Source organism: Epinephelus lanceolatus, chromosome 12 (genome assembly GCF_041903045.1).
Source record: "Epinephelus lanceolatus isolate andai-2023 chromosome 12, ASM4190304v1, whole genome shotgun sequence".
In the NCBI taxonomy this organism is placed as follows: Eukaryota; Metazoa; Chordata; class Actinopteri; order Perciformes; family Serranidae; genus Epinephelus; species Epinephelus lanceolatus.
In genome coordinates this window covers 16134032-16152500 of record NC_135745.1, presented here as the reverse complement: position 1 = coordinate 16152500, position 18469 = coordinate 16134032, and the positions used below count along the sequence as shown (strand labels likewise).

The 18469-nt window shown below is 41.3% G+C and overlaps 1 protein-coding gene across 1 annotated transcript; it reads left to right on the top strand.

Annotated features, from left to right (window-relative positions):
• The first annotated feature begins 5204 nt into the window (after positions 1-5204).
• copa (COPI coat complex subunit alpha) lies at positions 5205-18267 on the top strand. The gene is made up of 30 exons (XM_033650685.2): positions 5205-5394; positions 5777-5890; positions 5993-6066; positions 6320-6400; positions 6550-6626; positions 6849-6958; positions 8700-8809; positions 9649-9748; positions 10443-10661; positions 10966-11116; positions 11253-11319; positions 11426-11501; positions 11758-11840; positions 11973-12198; positions 12758-12896; positions 13437-13599; positions 13771-13917; positions 14097-14286; positions 14405-14500; positions 14731-14819; positions 14946-15069; positions 15270-15359; positions 15488-15591; positions 15815-15961; positions 16094-16234; positions 16355-16537; positions 16698-16808; positions 16937-17098; positions 17210-17404; positions 17874-18267. The coding sequence occupies exons 1-30, from the start codon at positions 5355-5357 to the stop codon at positions 17931-17933; spliced, it is 3669 nt and encodes a 1222-aa protein (XP_033506576.2). The 5' UTR covers positions 5205-5354; the 3' UTR covers positions 17934-18267.
• The last annotated feature ends 202 nt before the right edge of the window (positions 18268-18469 follow it).

Sequence of the window (18469 nt, the reverse complement as noted above, 5' to 3'; positions counted from 1 at the left end):
CAGTCTGAAATGTGCAGTTTTGCTTTACTGGGGGGGTCTGGGGAGGTCAGAAAACCAGTCAGTATCTGGTGTGACCACCATTTGCTTTTATATTTATATTTTTGTTCAGTGTATATGTGTGTGTGTATATATGTATATATATATATACTGTATATGTATATACAGTATCTCACATAAGTGAGTACACCCCTCCCATTTTTGCAAATATTTCATTATATCTTTTCATGGGACAACACTATAGAAATGACACTTTGATATAACTTAAAGTAGTCAGTGTACAGCTTGTATAATAGTATAGATTTACCTTCCTCTGAAAATTACTCAAAACACAGCCATCAACATCCAAACAGCTGGCAACATAAGTGAGTACACCCCACAGTGAACATGTCCAAATTGTGCCTAAAGTGTCAATATTTTGTGTGCCAACCATTATTATCTAGCACTGCCTTAACCCTTTTGGGCATGGAATTCACCAGAGCTCACAGGTTGCTTCAGGAATCCTCTCCCACTCCTCCATGATGACATCATGGAGCAGATGGATGTGAAGACACCTTGCGCTCCTCCACCTTCAGCTTGAGGGTGCCCCACAGGTGCACAGGTGAGTTTAGGGCTGGATACATACTTGGCCAGTCCATCACCTTCACCTTCAGCTTCCTCAGTAAGGCAGTTGTCATCTTCTAGGTGTGTTTGGGTCATTATCATGTTGGAAAACTGCATTGCGGCTCAGTTTCTGAAGAGGGGCGATCATGCTCTGCTTGGAATTCATGTTTCCCTAAATGAACCAAGCTCCCCAGAGCCGGCAGCTCTCATGCAGCCCCAAACCATGATGCTGCCACCACTATACTTGACTGTAGGCATGGGACAGTTGTCTTGGTGCTCTTTCAGCATGTGTGGCACCTTGGTGAAGAGCACCAAGACAACTGTCCCTTGCCTACAGTGGTGGAGAGCAACTGCAGCTGCCTCGGTCTCTCGGCTTTTGTAATACGTCAGAGCAAGTCGGATGAAGTCGGACACAAAACTAACCGGCATGCATTGTGCGCCAATCGCCGGTGATCGAATCTGCGCAGGCCTGGCTCATCTCGACCGAACCAATTGTTTTATTTTTTATCCTTGCAGCCTGCCTTGACATCATAACAGCCCCCATTAAAACCGTGAGTGGTTGGATTAATAGGGAGCTAGTACTCTGCCCCATTTTTTCACAGAACTTAAGCCATTTTTCTGCCGTGGCCGAGGGGTTAACGCGCATGCTCATGGCACAAAGCTATACTGCGCATGCGCCTCTGCTTTAGACACCATGATTGGGAGTTCATTCCCGCTCACCCACAGCTTCTCCAGCTCACCTCAACATACAGTGGAGGCTACAGCTCAACTGGACGACAGACAGGAAACCACAAACCTCTCTGCAGCACCCTGCTCATTTATTTCACAGCTTTCTTTTCAGCCACAAAACACCACAGCTCCCATCCTATCCTGACTGCTCATAGGCTCAGATAGCTGCTGTTGGGGACTGCCAGTTGCAATTAAACAACTCATTTAACTACACTTACAGCTGCTTGCTGATAGTTCCACTACATTCATATTTGCACACTGATTCAAATACTAAAATTTGGGCCTTCCTTTTTGCATTGTCGTGTGTGTGTGTGTGTGTGTGTGTGTGTGTGTGTGTGTGTGTGTGTGTGTGTCTGTCTGTCTGTCTGTCTGTCTGTCTGTCTGTCTGTCTGTCTCTCTCTCTCTCTCTCTCTCTTTCTGTGTGTGTCTGTGTGTGAAATCCTGCTTTTACCTGAGTGCACTAGTAGCTAATGATAAAGTCATGGAATAATACATGATATAGTGTAGCAGTCACAGGGGGCATTTGTCTGCACCGTGTAGACTACACACAGTAGTGATCCTTTATTTTCCTGATTATACTTAGATATTTTCACTGAAGTAACATTTTCAATGCAAGACTTTACATGTAACAGAGTATTACAGTGTGGTCTTTGTACTTTTCCTTAAGTCAATGATATAAGTACTTCCTCCGCACTGTGGCCCTCTGATGGACATTGGTTGCAGCCAAACAGCTCAGTTGTTCTCCAGTCCAGGGGAAATGCAATCTTTATTCACTGGACAAAACCAGGAAAATGTGTTGCCTTGCCCTTTATTCAAAAATTTGAACTTCTAATGATTTTTTTTCAAAATGGTTGAAATGTTAGTTATTCACTTTTCAGCACTGCCCAACATGTCACTGACCATGTAACTGAATGTAGGCTATGTAAAAGGATCCTGATTGTAGTGCTCCTTATAGTAAAGCAAAATTGTGTTCAGGTCTGGTTCAAAGAACTTCTTTGAAATTAATTGATGACGATCACTATGAATTCCCCCGACATGTGTCCCGCTCAAGTGGATTTACTCACACAGAGGGCACTTGTTCTTCACAGAGATGCTTGACTGTCTTTATTGCCAGCAGCCTAAATCTTGAAAGAGCGCCACCAGCCCATTGACTCCATCGTGTGGTTGGAAATGGTACTGCAGCTCAGTTCCCTCTGCCACCTTGCGCAGTGTTGATGACATTTGGATTCCATGACAGGAGAGGCCAAATCAAAAACATAACAAAGCCATAAAATAATGTGACGGCTCGAGTTTATAACACACAAACCAACTCAACAGTGCTACAGTGGCAGCTGTGGCTAGACAACAGCTGATGTCTGTCACTGCCCACCTCACCAGTCAGCATATCACTGATAAAAGTTCCCATTTTATGGATATATCAATTCTTCATACACATATCCTAGAACTTATTATTAGAAATTACCCATAATTCCAAGCGGCATCCTCAAATCAAGCAAATCAGAGCCAATATTTTGAAAATTAAAGCTATTTCAATTCTGAAAACAGTGTGTGGCAAGTCAGTAAAAGAGGCAGAGTATGTCACACATGGAAATAGCCAGGGAAAAAAAGGTGACACCGTGAGTGAGATGTCCAGGAGACTGGAGCCCTATAAATATGGCTCGACCATCAACTAATTGTCAGTAGATGGTTTGTGGATAAATATAGCTGTTGCCAGGCGGTGCATCCCTCAGATACGCCCTCCCGACACGTGTGCCGATCCGACCGCAGTATCGCGTCAGCCATCAGCGCATTGCAGTGAAAACATCACTCTAGAAACAAGAAGACAATCAACTGGCATGTGTGAAAGTGTTGAGAGAAGAAAAAATAATGGCATATGTCAGAGGACATTGAGAACGAGCGTATGTCACAGGATGGGTCATAGACAGAGAACCACTTATATATGCCAGGGAATACCCCGGTGTACAAACAAGGGAGAAAAAGTACCTCAATTTTTTCCCCCATTTCATGCAAACACACTTATGCTATATAGGCCTGTACATGTATATACAATCTGCTGATAATACATGCGGCTTTTAGCCTACTTGTAGTGGAGTATTTCCACACTCTGCTATCAGCACTTTGACTTAATAAGTGAAAGTGCACATAATACTTAATGCCCTCTTGTCTGCTTCAACACTCCACACCATCACAGCCATTGGATCTTAACTAATGACATTTATTTATTCATGTATTTATTTAATTATTCATTTATTTTTCTTGCATCCTCCGACATGTGTCCTGCTCAAGTGGATTTACTCACAGAGGGCACTTGTTCTTCACAGAGATGCTTGACTGTCTTTATTGCCAGGAGCCTAAATCTTGAAAGAGCGCCACCAGTCCATTGACACCTTCATGTGGTTGAAAATGGTACTGCAGCTCAGTTTCCTCTGCCACCTTGCGCAGTGTTGATGACATTTGGATTCCATGACAGGAGAGGCCAAATCAAAAACATAACAACGCGATAAAATAATAAGATCAGATAAGATGTAGCCTACTTAACTGTCCTGAAAGAATTTTTTGGGGGCTAAAAGTCAGATACAGCTGCAACAATAGGCTACATAGACACCAACATATAGGCTACGGAACAAGACGGCAGAAAAAGTGCACAGTGACCAGTTACAGACAGAGGTAAGGTACACGAGGAAGTTATTGCACAGTGTCCCATATTACACACTATCAGGTATTGCACATGGTACAAGTAATACAAATAAATGAATAGCTAAAAGACTGGATAAACAAGAGAAAACACAATTAGGAGATAGATTGAATAAAAACACGATAATAACCAGCAATAAAAAAATCTAGGTCTATAAAACCTAAAACCAGGGAATCAGTGACACAAAGAGGTACTTCAAGATTAAAAGAAAGGTGAAATGCAGATTAAGAATGCAAATTAGGGCAATGTCTAGAATAAATGTGATGTCTTGTGTTTCTTGCAGATAAAACAACTCGACAGTGCTACAGCTGATTTATTGCACAAGTCAGTAAGAGAGGCAGAGTGTGTCAGACATGGAAATCGCCAGAGAAATAAAAAAAAAAGTGATACATCACCCTGATTTCCTTTCAAAGTTCATTGCTAAAATGTTCAGAACAGTTTTTGCTTGCTATCTTAGAAGTTACCTGGCTCACTGAGCAACCCTACTTGGTGCAATACCCCATCTGGTCTCTGGTTTCTGGAAAGTAAGTGTTTATATACATACATACATACATACATATATATATATATATATATATATATATATATATATATATATATATATATATATATATGTATATATATATGTATATATAATTTTATTTTGAGCTCCTTTTTCTTAGTAGTTTTAGTTAATAAAACTAGATTTCTCCCTAAGGTAGGCCTAGTTTTGCTGTAGTTCAACCTCTTCCAGTGAAAAGTAATTGGTTGGTTAAGTTAAGCTTTCAAAGTAGCTTCCCCACCGCTGCCGAGAGCTCCAGAACAAGTAGCCTACTGAATGAAGATATTTTTTTAGCCAACATGCCTCTGAGCCAAAGTGCTCAAAGAAAATGGAAATTGACAGATATTCATTTCCACGACTCAACTCATCAGCTGATGAAGATGGTGTGTGAGGGAAATTTCCAGAGCAGTCTCTTAATTGGCCATGTTTTACTTTCTCAACAGACATTTGGGTGTTAATGGGTCGCTCTGACCAGAGCGTGTAGAGTTAGACTATGTAGACCAAATACAATAATACTTTTCCTGTCGAGTCTGTTCTATGTGTTGTATTTCTATCCGCCGCCGCCGTGGAGCTTTCTGCGTCAAGTTTTCACTGTACAACTTTATTGTCCAAAACCGGAAGTCAAAACGAGCTACGTGTCAGGAAAAAAGGAGAATCATCTAAATGGGCGAAGCCGAGCAGGCAGCCTGAGTCCAGCTGTCTGTGTTATTTGAGTTGTTTTTATTATTCATTCGGAGATATATCTTACCACAGCATTGACATTACGGCTTCTTTTATTGTCAAGTGACGATGTTAACAAAATTTGAGACGAAGTCGGCCCGTGTCAAAGGTAAGAGTTTGCTAGCTGCAGTTAGCATATGCGCTACGATAAGCTAGCCAGCGTTATCCCGACTTAGTTATTTATCCTTTAAAAGATGTTTTTCAAATGAATTAATTGTTGCTTTTAATATCTTTATACACACCAACATCCAACTTAAAATAATTTATGTCAAATCTTGTGTTTAAATGTTGCGATGTCGAACGGACACTGCCTGTACGTTGTTGTGGCTACCTTGCTAGCCTAACTAACCAGGCTAATGTTGCAGTATTTAGTTTAACTCGTCAGCGTGATATGGTTCCGTTGTTGTTGTATCACAGTTAGAAAGCTGAAGTCTAATGACCTGTTTTCACCTGATGTTATGAATTAGTTAATCAGCTGTTGTACATTTCAGGCCTCAGTTTCCATCCCAAGAGGCCATGGGTTCTCGCAAGTTTGCACAACGGAGTCATCCAGTTGTGGGACTATCGGATGTGCACACTGATAGACAAGTTTGACGAGCATGATGGTAAGGCAGCGATGTGACTGATCTAGCATGTTATTATTATTTAATCTTAAGCACTGTGCTCTTGACATATATGTGATGTAACTGATGTGGCTTCGCCTACAGGCCCCGTCAGAGGGATTGATTTCCACAAACAGCAGCCTCTGTTTGTGTCTGGAGGAGATGACTACAAAATCAAGGTGCGACTGCTTTTGCACTTGGATGTTGCCACGTAGAATTGACATGAAGTGGAGAGGTTGTTCTGTGCCAGAAATGTTTTGATGTATATTTCTCAGTGTTACTCGCATGTATGCCCATATCTCAGCAAATGATCTACTTAAAAGTCTCTAACTTCAATGTTATACACACACATTATTCCATATGATTATTGTATTACATCAATGAACTCGACCTATACTGTATGTGATGAGTAAATAATCCTATTCTGACCAGGTGTGGAACTACAAGTTGAGACGCTGCCTCTTCACTCTCCTTGGACACCTCGACTACATCAGAACCACCTTCTTCCACCATGTGAGTTTTTCTTAAACTTCAAAAATACATCTACTTCTACCTCCTAACTATTTCATCACTGATTTGAGGGTACAGAGTGACAAACAATCATCCATGCAAAAAAAGTAAATCTGAAATGAATGAATAAATCATAATTTCCCATTCTGTAGGAGTACCCCTGGATTCTGAGTGCCTCAGATGACCAGACTATTCGCATCTGGAACTGGCAGTCCAGGACCTGCGTCTGGTAAAACACACTGGAGTTTTCTCTAAATTGAGAAACACAATTTATATGTTACTGTTTAGTGATATGAATTAATAAAAAAAAAGGGCCTTTAGTTTAATTTAATATCCTGCACAAAATTTTAACGAAAGCATTATGATGATCATTGTTACTACCTTTAAGTAAAATATTAAGATAATCTATATCAAATTCTGAATATATCCCATTTTTCCTCCTTATCCACAGTGTGCTGACAGGCCATAATCACTATGTGATGTGTGCCCAGTTCCATCCAGCTGAGGACCTGGTGGTGTCAGCCAGTCTGGACCAGACAGTGCGAGTGTGGGATATTTCTGGTGAGGGCCTGGGGTCGGCTGACCAGAGGACAGTGGGCTGTGTTGAGGAAGGGTTTGGAGGGTAGAGTGGTATGAAGGATGAGGAAGAAGCAGGAAGAGGATGAATGTCAAATCCTACGCCACCTCTTCTTCCTCTCCTTCCTCTCCTACTTGTAGAGGACAAATCTGTATGGGCTGTTTTCAGACACACCTCTCCCTTCAAGAAAGAGAGAAAGACAGGAAGATAGATGTTTTACCAGAACAAATTTATAATGTAGTATTTGTGAATGAAATACTGCACTGTAAATACGAGTTCTGTATGAAGCAGTAGTTTACAGATCAGAGATTTGGTCAGAGACATGGTTAAAAAAGTTATTAAAAAAACATTAGGAAATGGGAGGTGTGTCTGTGCCTTTGCATGCTCTTAAAATCTGTTTGTCGACAGCATTTCTTGCTTCCTGTTTCTTGTCTTCCTACTAACAAAACCATTGACTTGTGTCTACTATCACTTTCTTACCTCTGAACATGCTTAAGATGTTGCTCTGTGTCTGTCTCCTGTCCGCGGGATTGATTTGCTTTCACATTTTCTAGCATAGAGCTTGATTGCATTTATACATACAGCTTTTATGAACTCCTGCATAATATGACATCATAGCAAGGCGTAGAACTTAAACGCTAGACTCACTATGTTACATGCATGGCACCCATTTAACATAAAAGGCCGGGTCACTTCGCACTCATACTTTTATTATAGGAAGTCCATACTGCTTCCCCATACTGTTATTTTATTTTTCATTGATATAAAATGCATTAAGAAAAACAGCCGTCACTATTAACCAGTTTGAAAGCTTATCTTTTCTAAACTTAAACTTCTTTAGTATTGATTTTCATATGTATTTATACTACTGGCATGACATAGCACGGCTGGCTCTTTTACTTAAAATATAACATGAAATATACAACAGCGTTTATATTTCTCACAGCAAAAGCCCACAACTTTTCTCCTAACCCATAACTGTGACATGTCGAATTCATTTCCTCTGCATGACATTTAACTTCTGTGCAGAACCATGCATGAGGCTCTAAGAAAACAAAAAAAACCTCATAATATTCTTGACATCCAACGCCCCATCAGAGCACGTCTTTACAATGCCAAACACCACCCACCCCACCCCCATCAGCCAAGTCCACGCGCTCCCTGTATCCCATGCTCTCCCTGGAAACATCCACACCTGCACATGGGTTCCTAGTTTCATTTCTTTGCCCCTGTGTCATCTCTCTGTGCTGCTGAACCACTGTTCACCACATTGTTTTAACTGGGCAGGAATCATGAATGCAAGCTATGTTTTCTCAGGCTTTTTTCCCCTCCTCTCATTTGAGTCTAGGAGGTAATCAGTGTCTTTCACTGCTGTCCAATCAAATCATAAATAACTGTGATTTTTCTTCTTTATACGAGAGATTCATTAACCCAATCCACAGCACTCTTACAACCATGATTGTTTCCAGACTCAAGTTAGGGGGGTATGAGAGAGCAGAGGTTGTGTTGGTGTGTTTCGACCCTGCGTGTGTGTTCAGTAGTCCAACAGTCCTTATAATTTCCCTCCATTGCCTCTCCTCTCATGATTTTGCTTCATATTTCATTCCTTAAATCATATGTGTCTTGTGTTATATCTCTTTCTTCTTCCCTTGTACTGTGGTTGTGCCTTGTGTAACATGAATATGGCTCCTTCCTTGCACGCGATGCCCTGAATGTTGGTTCCAGGTCTGAGGAAGAAGAACCTGTCTCCAGGAGCTGTGGAGACAGAGGTGCGCGGCATCTCTGGTGTTGACTTGTTCGGTGCCTCGGATGCTGTTGTCAAGCATGTCCTTGAGGTGAGCAGTGAGTTTCACATGTATGATTCAGTCTGATATGTTGTGAAGTTGAGTCCTTAACAACCTTTTACATTTACAGGTAAGTGACAGAAATTTCTTCACCTGTCCACTGGAAACCTCTGTTTAAAATGCATTTATTTGAGCTCATTGGTGTTCAGGGAGAAGATTATGCTAAAATTAACTGTTGTTTCCTTTCCACTGAAAAGCCGGAGAGAAACAAGGTTAGCATTGTATAAAGATTTTTCCAAATCGGCACTGACTTTAAAGATTCAGTACTGTTCATGGAAAATACTACCAAAATGAGTTTTTAGGCTTAATGTAACAAATGTAGGCAGTTTTCTAAATTACATCACATTCTTCTGTGCATTTTTGAGTCATTACTTTCAAAGGTCAAGACATGTCCAGCCTAAGGAAATAAAATTACAACACCTGGGTTGGGTTTTAACATCAATAACAGTGGCATGTCATCCAATAAAAGCAATGAAAAATTGGGACACAACCAGGCACAGTCACACAGTCATCTTTGTACTTCTCCACCTCTGATGGAGGTGTCGTGGAGGTGACAAGGAATGACTATTTTAATCATTTACGGATTCGGTAATTTAACTTTAGCAAGCCTTTTTAATAAACATTATAATTTTTTCCATAATTCTGAGAAGGAAAATATCCACTGGAAATTAATTTTATTTTGGTTTTAGTTTATGCTAAATTACACTTTTTTCCCAGATAGTGCAGTTAGTGTTTTAGTGTTCAGAAAGAGTCCAGTATTCAGCCTCAGTGTTGGCACAGTTGTTGGATGTTTGGATTTGTGTCACATGACTTTGTGTACCTGTGTCCAGGGTCACGACCGTGGGGTCAACTGGGCTGCCTTCCATCCCACCATGCCTCTCATTGTGTCTGGAGCTGACGACAGGCAGGTCAAGATCTGGAGAATGAATGGTATGTGATGCAATGTTAGTAAGTGGTTATCAACAATCTGCTGCACGGAGTCCATCATAGCTTCACGCTTCATGATTTTCTTTTTCTCCTTTCTTTTTTGTCACTCACATTTAAAATAAAAGCAAGGGCCCATTATAAATATTAATTGAAGTTATGCTTGTCACCTAGCATGGTACAGCAATGACAACACATCATGTTTACATACATCTTTTACTTCATCACAGCATCATTATTATGCTGCTTAGTGCTTGATATTGTAATTACTTCTGTGTCATGCAATAAGATGGAATTTAATGAAATTATCATTTATTAGATTTGTATGTAGTTTGTTAATTGGCTGAGGATGCTAAGTGACAAAGTTATTGTTACATCCCTATGGATGCTGAAGTGTAATATGCACTGAAAGACTTTCATCAACAGTTACTTATGTCAGTAATTGTTTCCACTTGTACCATCTTCCTCACTGCATTTTGAAGAAAATGCACTAATGTTGCACTAAATATTTTAGTAAGTGCATTACATGTGACTATGCAGTGTAGATCTATGTTTTTAATATGCTGATTTACAAATTTTGATTTTTTTCTTTTCCCAACTGCTGATTCAATAGTTTGGTTTTCTCACTCATACCTGGTGTTAACATTTCTCTTGTGTCTTTCTCCACCCTCTTCTCTGGTCTCTTTCTCCCATGGTCCAGAATCCAAGGCCTGGGAACTGGATACGTGCCGCGGTCACTACAACAACGTGTCCTGTGCTGTCTTCCACCCGCGCCAGGAGCTCATCCTGTCCAACTCTGAGGACAAGAGCATCCGGGTGTGGGATATGTCCAAGAGGACTGGAGTACAGACCTTCCGAAGGGACCACGATCGTTTCTGGGTGCTGGGGGCTCACCCAAACCTCAACTTATTTGCTGCTGGTAGGTGGTGACACTGGTCTGCATTTGTACCCATCTCGCAAAGTCAAGGGGAGTCTTATTTCCTGCTTTAAAATATCCAGCTTATGATGTGGTTGTTAGAGTATGAAAGCTTCTAAATCATCCTGCCTCAAAATACTTTTGTCATGCTAGGGAAGATGCACTCAGCTGAAATTTTGGTTACTTCCCATTTCAGTAAAGATGGCGCCCTCCTCCTACAGCAGAGGGGCTTACACATTTAGATCTCTGATGTGTAACTGTTGAACATGTGACAATTGGAATGAAAGATTGTCTGTGTGTCCTTCAGGTCATGACAGCGGCATGATTGTGTTTAAGCTGGAGCGTGAGCGTCCAGCATACGCTGTGCACGGCAACATGCTGTACTACGTCAAGGACCGTTTCCTCCGCCAGCTGGACTTCAACAGCAGCAAGGACACTGCTGTCATGCAGCTACGCAGGTAGGTCACTCATTTTTATTGGTTGTGTATCAATTTTACGCATCCTGACCAATTTAAGACTTTTGTTGTTCTACTTTAAGTATTTGTAACCAGTAAATGTAACATGCTATGTTTTATATATTTTCTGTTTTTCTAGTGGGTCCAAGTTCCCAGTGTTCAGCATGTCTTACAACCCTGCTGAGAATGCTGTCCTGCTCTGCACTGTAAGTATCTCTCATTTGAAACACACATTAATCCCTTACTGGTATATACAGTTGCTTAAATTCTTTTTCCCCCATATATTTTATGTAATGGTCTTATCTCCTGCAGAGGGCGACCAACCTGGAGAACAGCACCTATGACCTGTACTCTATTCCCAAAGAAAGCGACTCTCAGAACCCTGATGGTAAAGAAACACCTCACCTAAGTTATACTTATTTTCCTCAGACTTTGCTCCATAAACAGTCATTAACTTGTCATTCATATTGTACTTTTCTGGAGTTATTATGTGATTTGTTATATGTGATGTTTTGCTTTCTACTGTAACGTTGGTGTTCATTTGTGACACCGTAAGGTGTTGATTGGATGCCAACAAATTGGATCCCTTTAAATATACCGGGTACATAGTGACAAAAGTTACACAGAATCTGTCTATTTCTCAGCACCGGAGGGGAAGAGGTCCTCTGGTCTAACTGCAGTCTGGGTGGCCAGGAACAGATTTGCCGTCCTGGACCGTATGCACTCTGTAAGTCCATTTGCAGGAATAGAAAGAAGGAACAGTTTTGAAAGAGAGCAGTTATATCTTAACAAGGATTTCATCTTGAAAAGTTGGGGAATCATGACAAACTTTGATAAACATTTCCCTCTCCGTTTGTAGCTGCTGATTAAGAACCTGAAGAATGAAATCGTAAAGAAGGTACAGGTGCCGAGCTGCGAGGAAATCTTCTACGCCGGGACAGGCTCTCTGTTGCTGCGTGATGCTGATGGTGTCACACTGTTCGACGTGCAGCAGAAACGCTCTCTGGCCACCGTAAAGATTGCCAAGGTCAAGTACGTGGTGTGGAGTGCTGACACCAGCCACGTGGCTCTGCTGGCTAAACATGGTGGGTAGATAAGATAATTATCTGTAGGTACAGACAGGACACTTATCGCATTGTCACAGTATCTTTATCTTCCTCTGTCCTCTATACTTGTTTGTTCTGCTAGAGCTGAGGCTCTGAAACATCACTGAGACATTATTCCTTGTTGGACAATATTAGCATAACCAGGAGCAGGCACGAATTTGATTTCATCTATGCTTTTATTGGAAGGCTGTTAAAATATTATAGTGATAATCGTTGTCCACTTTACCACAGTAAAGCAAAACAGACACATTTTTGTTACTCCAGATGCATTTGATATTATTGTTCTGCATCAAATTGTGCTTAAAAGTCCAAATATCTTTTACAAAGAAGGGGATGCCATGTTGAATGGATTTAGTTTGTGAAAGATTTATTTGTGAATGTTGGTTAAAAGCATCAATTAGCAGTTTATGGAAAGTCTTATTACAGCAAATTAATTTAACTTGAAAATGATCTTGTTATTGGTTTAAACAAGACCACTAATGTCAGATTGCTCTTGACCAGAGTCTAAATCTCCTTTGCTGTCTTTTTCGTCCCTCAGCCATCATGATTTGCAACCGTAAGCTGGAGAGTTTGTGCAACATTCATGAGAACATCAGAGTGAAGAGTGGAGCCTGGGACGAGAGTGGAGTCTTCATCTACACCACCTCCAACCACATCAAATATGCCCTTACCTCTGGGTATGTGCTGCTTTAAAAAACGGTTAAAATAGGTCTGTTATCAGTCAGGTACACTGCGTCTGCTTTGAAAAGGCCAAAGCAAAAGATACAAACACTCAACTGTTGGTTTAACTTTGATCAGTAAACTAGAAATGTTTAACTGCACAAGGTGCTGTTGAGTTGGCAGAGTAATTACTGGAAGTGTAGATGAATGAAGTCAAAATGTACCAGACTGGTGGTGGGCACACATTTTCCACTCATTGTCGTCACTGACCTTTTTTTTAGAGATGAAAACATCTTTTTATAGTGCAAAGCAATCAGCAGCCAGGACTACATGCTGCTGGTTGCTTTCATTTTTTCACACATTTAATTTGTCCACATATTTAACTTTATATATAACATGATTTATGAAAACATAAAATAAAGTTTGCTTTCCCAAACAAAGAAACCTGCAACATTAAAGGTTTGACATTCAAAGAGCAGAATGCCACACACATCAGCTGGTGATGGGGGATTTTCTGAAAACATCTAACATGGTACTTTCATTATGTTTCTCTGTAGTGATCATGGCATCATCAGAACCCTGGACCTGCCCATCTATGTGACCCGTGTGAGAGGAAACAGTGTTTACTGCCTGGACAGGGAGTGCAGGCCTCGCGTCCTCACCATCGACCCCACTGAGTACCGCTTTAAACTGGCCCTGGTCAACCGCAAATATGATGAGGTGGGTCTGTGGAGATCATTGTGTTTGTGAAGTAACTATTGGAGTATACTGTAATTGATTCTTGCATTTTTTTTCCTTAAGACATTTTTGACCTCTCAAACTTTGTACTTACAAGTATTAAGTTTCCAAATGCTGGTTTTGACACCATTCCTCTTATTGTTGTTCCTCCAGGTGCTCCACATGGTACGTAATGCCAAGCTGGTGGGCCAGTCCATCATTGCCTACCTGCAGAAGAAGGGTTACCCTGAGGTGGCACTGCACTTTGTCAAAGATGAGAAGACACGTTTCAGTCTGGCTCTGGAGTGTGGAAACATTGAGGTGAGCTGCTGCTGTGCAGACTGTATGATTAGGACTCTTTTTCTTATTTACAACATGCACTTTTCCTGAACTCTGTTTTTGCACATTAGTAGACATGTTGCTATATTTCTTCTTTCATTTTTGCATGAGACCCAGGTTCAAGTACACTTTTTTAAACTTGTATTTTTCTGTACCTTCAGGTTGCTCTGGAGGCAGCCAAGGCCCTGGATGAGCGCAGCTGCTGGGAGCGTCTGGGTGAAGCGGCACTGCTGCAGGGTCACCACCAGGTCGTGGAAATGTGCTACCAGAGGACAAAGAACTTTGACAAGCTCACCTTCCTCTACCTCATCACTGGCAACCTGGCCAAGCTGCGCAAGATGATGAAGATCGGTGAGAGATGGAGAAATGTCTTGTTATTGTGCCAAAGATGTGGGGATGTGATTGGAGGTTTGTGTGTCTTTTATGTCAGTGAACTTGTATCTAATATTTGTGTACACTTTGTTTGTAGCTGAGATCAGGAAGGACATGAGTGGTCACTATCAGGCAGCTCTCTACTTGGGAGATGTCAGTGAGAGGGTCCGCATCCTGAAGAACTGTGGGCAAAGTGAGTTCAAGCGTCACCTTCATCATATATTCATTTATATTTTCTCTGTTTTGCTAGCTTGACTTTTTTTGGGCTTATTTCTTTTTAATAAAATGTGAGAAATACTCAGATTAAATCCTCTTAATTTCTACCACATCACAGTTGTGCTTACCAAAACAGTGTTGTTGTTTTAATTGTAAGCAATGTAACAAGAGGCCAACATGTATAACTATTTGTGTGCACGTTTCCAGAGTCTCTAGCTTACCTGACTGCAGCCACTCATGGGCTGGATGAAGAGGCTGAGGCACTAAAGGAGACCTTTGACCCAGAAAAGGAGACGGTGTGTTAAGAAAAAAACATTCTGTGTACCTTCATACACACAACATAGACAACCATAACATGCAGTCTGAAACACAAGCCTTCATTATGTTTTGATTAAAGTAATGGTGGATCTGATGTCTTGTAGGTGCCAGAGGTTGATCCCAATGCACAGCTGCTGCAGCCTCCTCCACCCATCAACCCTCTTGACACCAACTGGCCTCTGCTCACTGTATCAAAGGGCTTCTTTGAGGGAGCTATTGCAGCAAAGGGTGAGTCTGCAGTCCTGACAGATGCTCAATACAAAACTGTATTTAATCACAATGCATATACTACATATACATACCAATATATAAAGAGTGTACCAGTGAGAAGTGTTTCCCAAATGTTGTATGTCAAAATAAAATGAAATGACTTTTATAAGTTGTGAAAACCTGCAGCAGAGTAAGAGCAGTGTTTTTTTCTGTTGTAGGTAAGGCAGGTCAGATGGCTGCCGACCTTGACATGGACGCCCCAGGAGGTGAGGGCTGGGGAGACGATGCAGAGCTTCAGCTGGATGAAGGTAAATTCAGTGTAACTTAAACAGTATTTTAAAACTGACCTTTCAGTGGGAGCATTGGTTCACATCATCTATATCACATTGTTATATAAATTGATATTTATCTTGTCCCATCTTTCTCTGTCTCTCAGATGGCTTCATGGATGCTCAGGAAGGATTTGGGGAAGAAGGGGGAATCAAAGAGGAGGGAGGAGGCTGGGAGGTGGAGGAAGACCTGGACCTTCCTCCAGAGCTGGTGAGAGGAGCTACATCATTGCAAATCTGACAGCCAATAGAACAGGATTACCATTAGACACAAGCAGTGTTGATTTTAGCTGTGACCCTAAAGGAAGTGAAACAGGCCACCAATCTTCCAAATTCTCTCAGTGCTGTAGCTAAACGTTGTACCGACAAGTTTTGTGCTCTGCTACAACTTAACAGTAAATTTCTTATTACATTATCTGTCTCTCATCCATCAGGACATGCCGGCTGGTGGAGGTGGTGGAGCAGAAGATGGCTTCTTTGTCCCACCTACTAAGGGCATGAGTCCAACACAGATGTGGTGCAACAACTCCCAGCTGCCAGTCGATCACATCCTGGCTGGCTCTTTCGAAACTGCCATGAGAGTATGTACACAGTTTGATTTTGATTTCCTACATGTTTTTTTTTTTTAGATATAAACACAGACTGAATAGCAGTGTTGTAATGTTAATTCTAGCATTATACTGTCATTTACTGTTCTCCTTTTTGTACCACAGTTGCTCCACGACCAGGTAGGAGTTGTAAACTTCGACCCCTACAAGTCACTGTTCATGCAGACACTGTCCAGAGGCCGCACCTGTTACCTGGGGCTGCCTTCCCTGCCCTGCCTGCGTGGCCATCCCCAGAGAAACTGGAAGGTACAGCTGAATTTTTTTGTCATCTCTTAGTAAGATTGACAGTGTGTTCTATTCCTGCTTTCCTGCCTCTAATCACTCTGTTAGTAAATGTTAATATATACAAATATTTTAATTTTCTAGGACTGTGGCGCAAAGCAAGGACTGCCTGCTGTGGGCCTGCGCCTCTCCGACCTCATCGCCCGCCTGCAGCAGTGCTACCAGCTGACTACGTCTGGGCGGTTTGAAGAAGCTGTCGAGCGCTTCAGAGTCATCCTGCTGTCTGTACCTCTGCTGGTGGTTGATAACAAGCAGGAGATTGCAGAGGTGAGCACCAAACCAGCTGATAATCACAGCCATGCTTATTTGTCATGCAAACCCATGTGCTGCTGCAGGTTGTGTATTTGGCAAATATACCTAAATATATTTAGAAGTTTGACATTATTAAATGTGTTGGTTGTGACTGGGATGTGTGTGTGTGTTTCAGGCTCAGCAGCTGATAACAATTTGTAGGGAGTACATAGTGGGTCTGACCATGGAGACGGAGAGGAAGAAGTTGCCTAAAGACACATTGGACCAGCAGAAGAGGCTGTGTGAGGTAAATATCTGGCCTTCTGTGTTGTAGACCATCTCCAAATCTACCAAGATGTCTACAAAGTGATCATTTTCATACCTCTATTTCATTCTTAAGCCTAATTGTCCTCTGTGTGTGTCTTTTCCCTACAGATGGCTGCGTATTTCACTCACTGTAATCTCCAGCCAGTCCATATGGTGCTGGTGCTGCGCACAGCTCTGAACCTCTTCTTCAAACTGCGTAACTTCAAGACAGCTGCAGGCTTTGCTCGACGCCTGCTCGAGCTGGGGCCGAAGCCAGATGTTGCACAGCAGGTCAGTTATGTGATATCCACAGCTTCATTTAGTGTTTTCAGTTTTAATTTGTCACAGCTATACTGTTTTATCATCTCTTACCATCATGTTAAATCTCTTCCTGCTGTTCAGACCCGCAAGATTTTGGCAGCCTGTGAGAAGACCCTCACAGATGCCCACCAGTTGAACTACGACCCCCACAATCCATTCGACCTGTGCGCCGCCTCCTTCGTCCCTCTGTACCGTGGACGCCCTGTTGAGAAGTGCCCTCTGTCTGGAGCCTGCTACTGTCCTACTTACAAAGGCCAAATCTGCAGGGTCACACAGGTAGGTCGAGACTAGGGACAGCCATGTGCAACTGCTGTCAACCTGAAAAGCTCTTTAAAGTAATAGACCATCAGAGTCACAATGGTATATAGAGAGAATAGTTTAAATAATATTAATAAGTACACACTTTAAAAGCAAATTTTACAGAGTTAATGAACTTAATCACATAAGATGAACACTGATATTTATTTATTCCTTGTGTGGTATCTGTGGATAAGGACAACGCATTTGTGAACACCTTAATTTAGTAACAAATTGTAATACACATTTGTAAATCTCGTTTTTAATTGTTAGTCAGAAAAACATATATTGAGACTTACTTCTCTGCCTGAAATACAGCCTGAAATACAATAAAGTATTAAAATATTAAAGTGTCTGTGTCTCTGCTGTCACTACAGCGGTGAGTTATTATCTTGTTCGGTGTTCACTCCTTGTAACCTCTAACCTTTAATTTCACCTTATTTTTTAGGTGACAGAGATTGGTAAGGATGTGATAGGTCTGCGCGTCAGTCTCCTTCAGTTCCGCTAAGAGGACGTGGAGAAGAAAAAGACAAACAAATCAACGCTTACTCTGAGGAAATAATACAGTTATTGACATGAGAAATAAAATAGATATGTATGTTTGATCACAGTGATATATTAAACCTCTTTATTCCTTTTAACGATCTTATTTCATGTATTACCTGTTCTGCAAAAACTATTCCTTGTAACTTCTGCAATGTCACCTCTGTGCTGTGGCTTTATTAGAGCTGTAAACCTGTTATGTCTTTTCTGACTTGTATGGGATGAATAAATAAAAGTGAGCAGCACTGCTTTGTGTATCTGCGGGGAAATGAAAATAAAAATGCTTCTATCAATGGAAATGCAGTGGGCGTGTTTTGTTTTTGATGTGGTATGTGGGCACAGATTTATAGCCAATGCTACTGAATGATGATAGTTTTATTGCATATATAAAAGTGGTTTCAGAATATCAAAAGTGCACCAAGGGCTGAGTCATGACCCATGAGGTAAGTAAGTACAGAGTTGACTCATTCCTTACTTGGCAGTTGTTCCCTTAAATAAAAA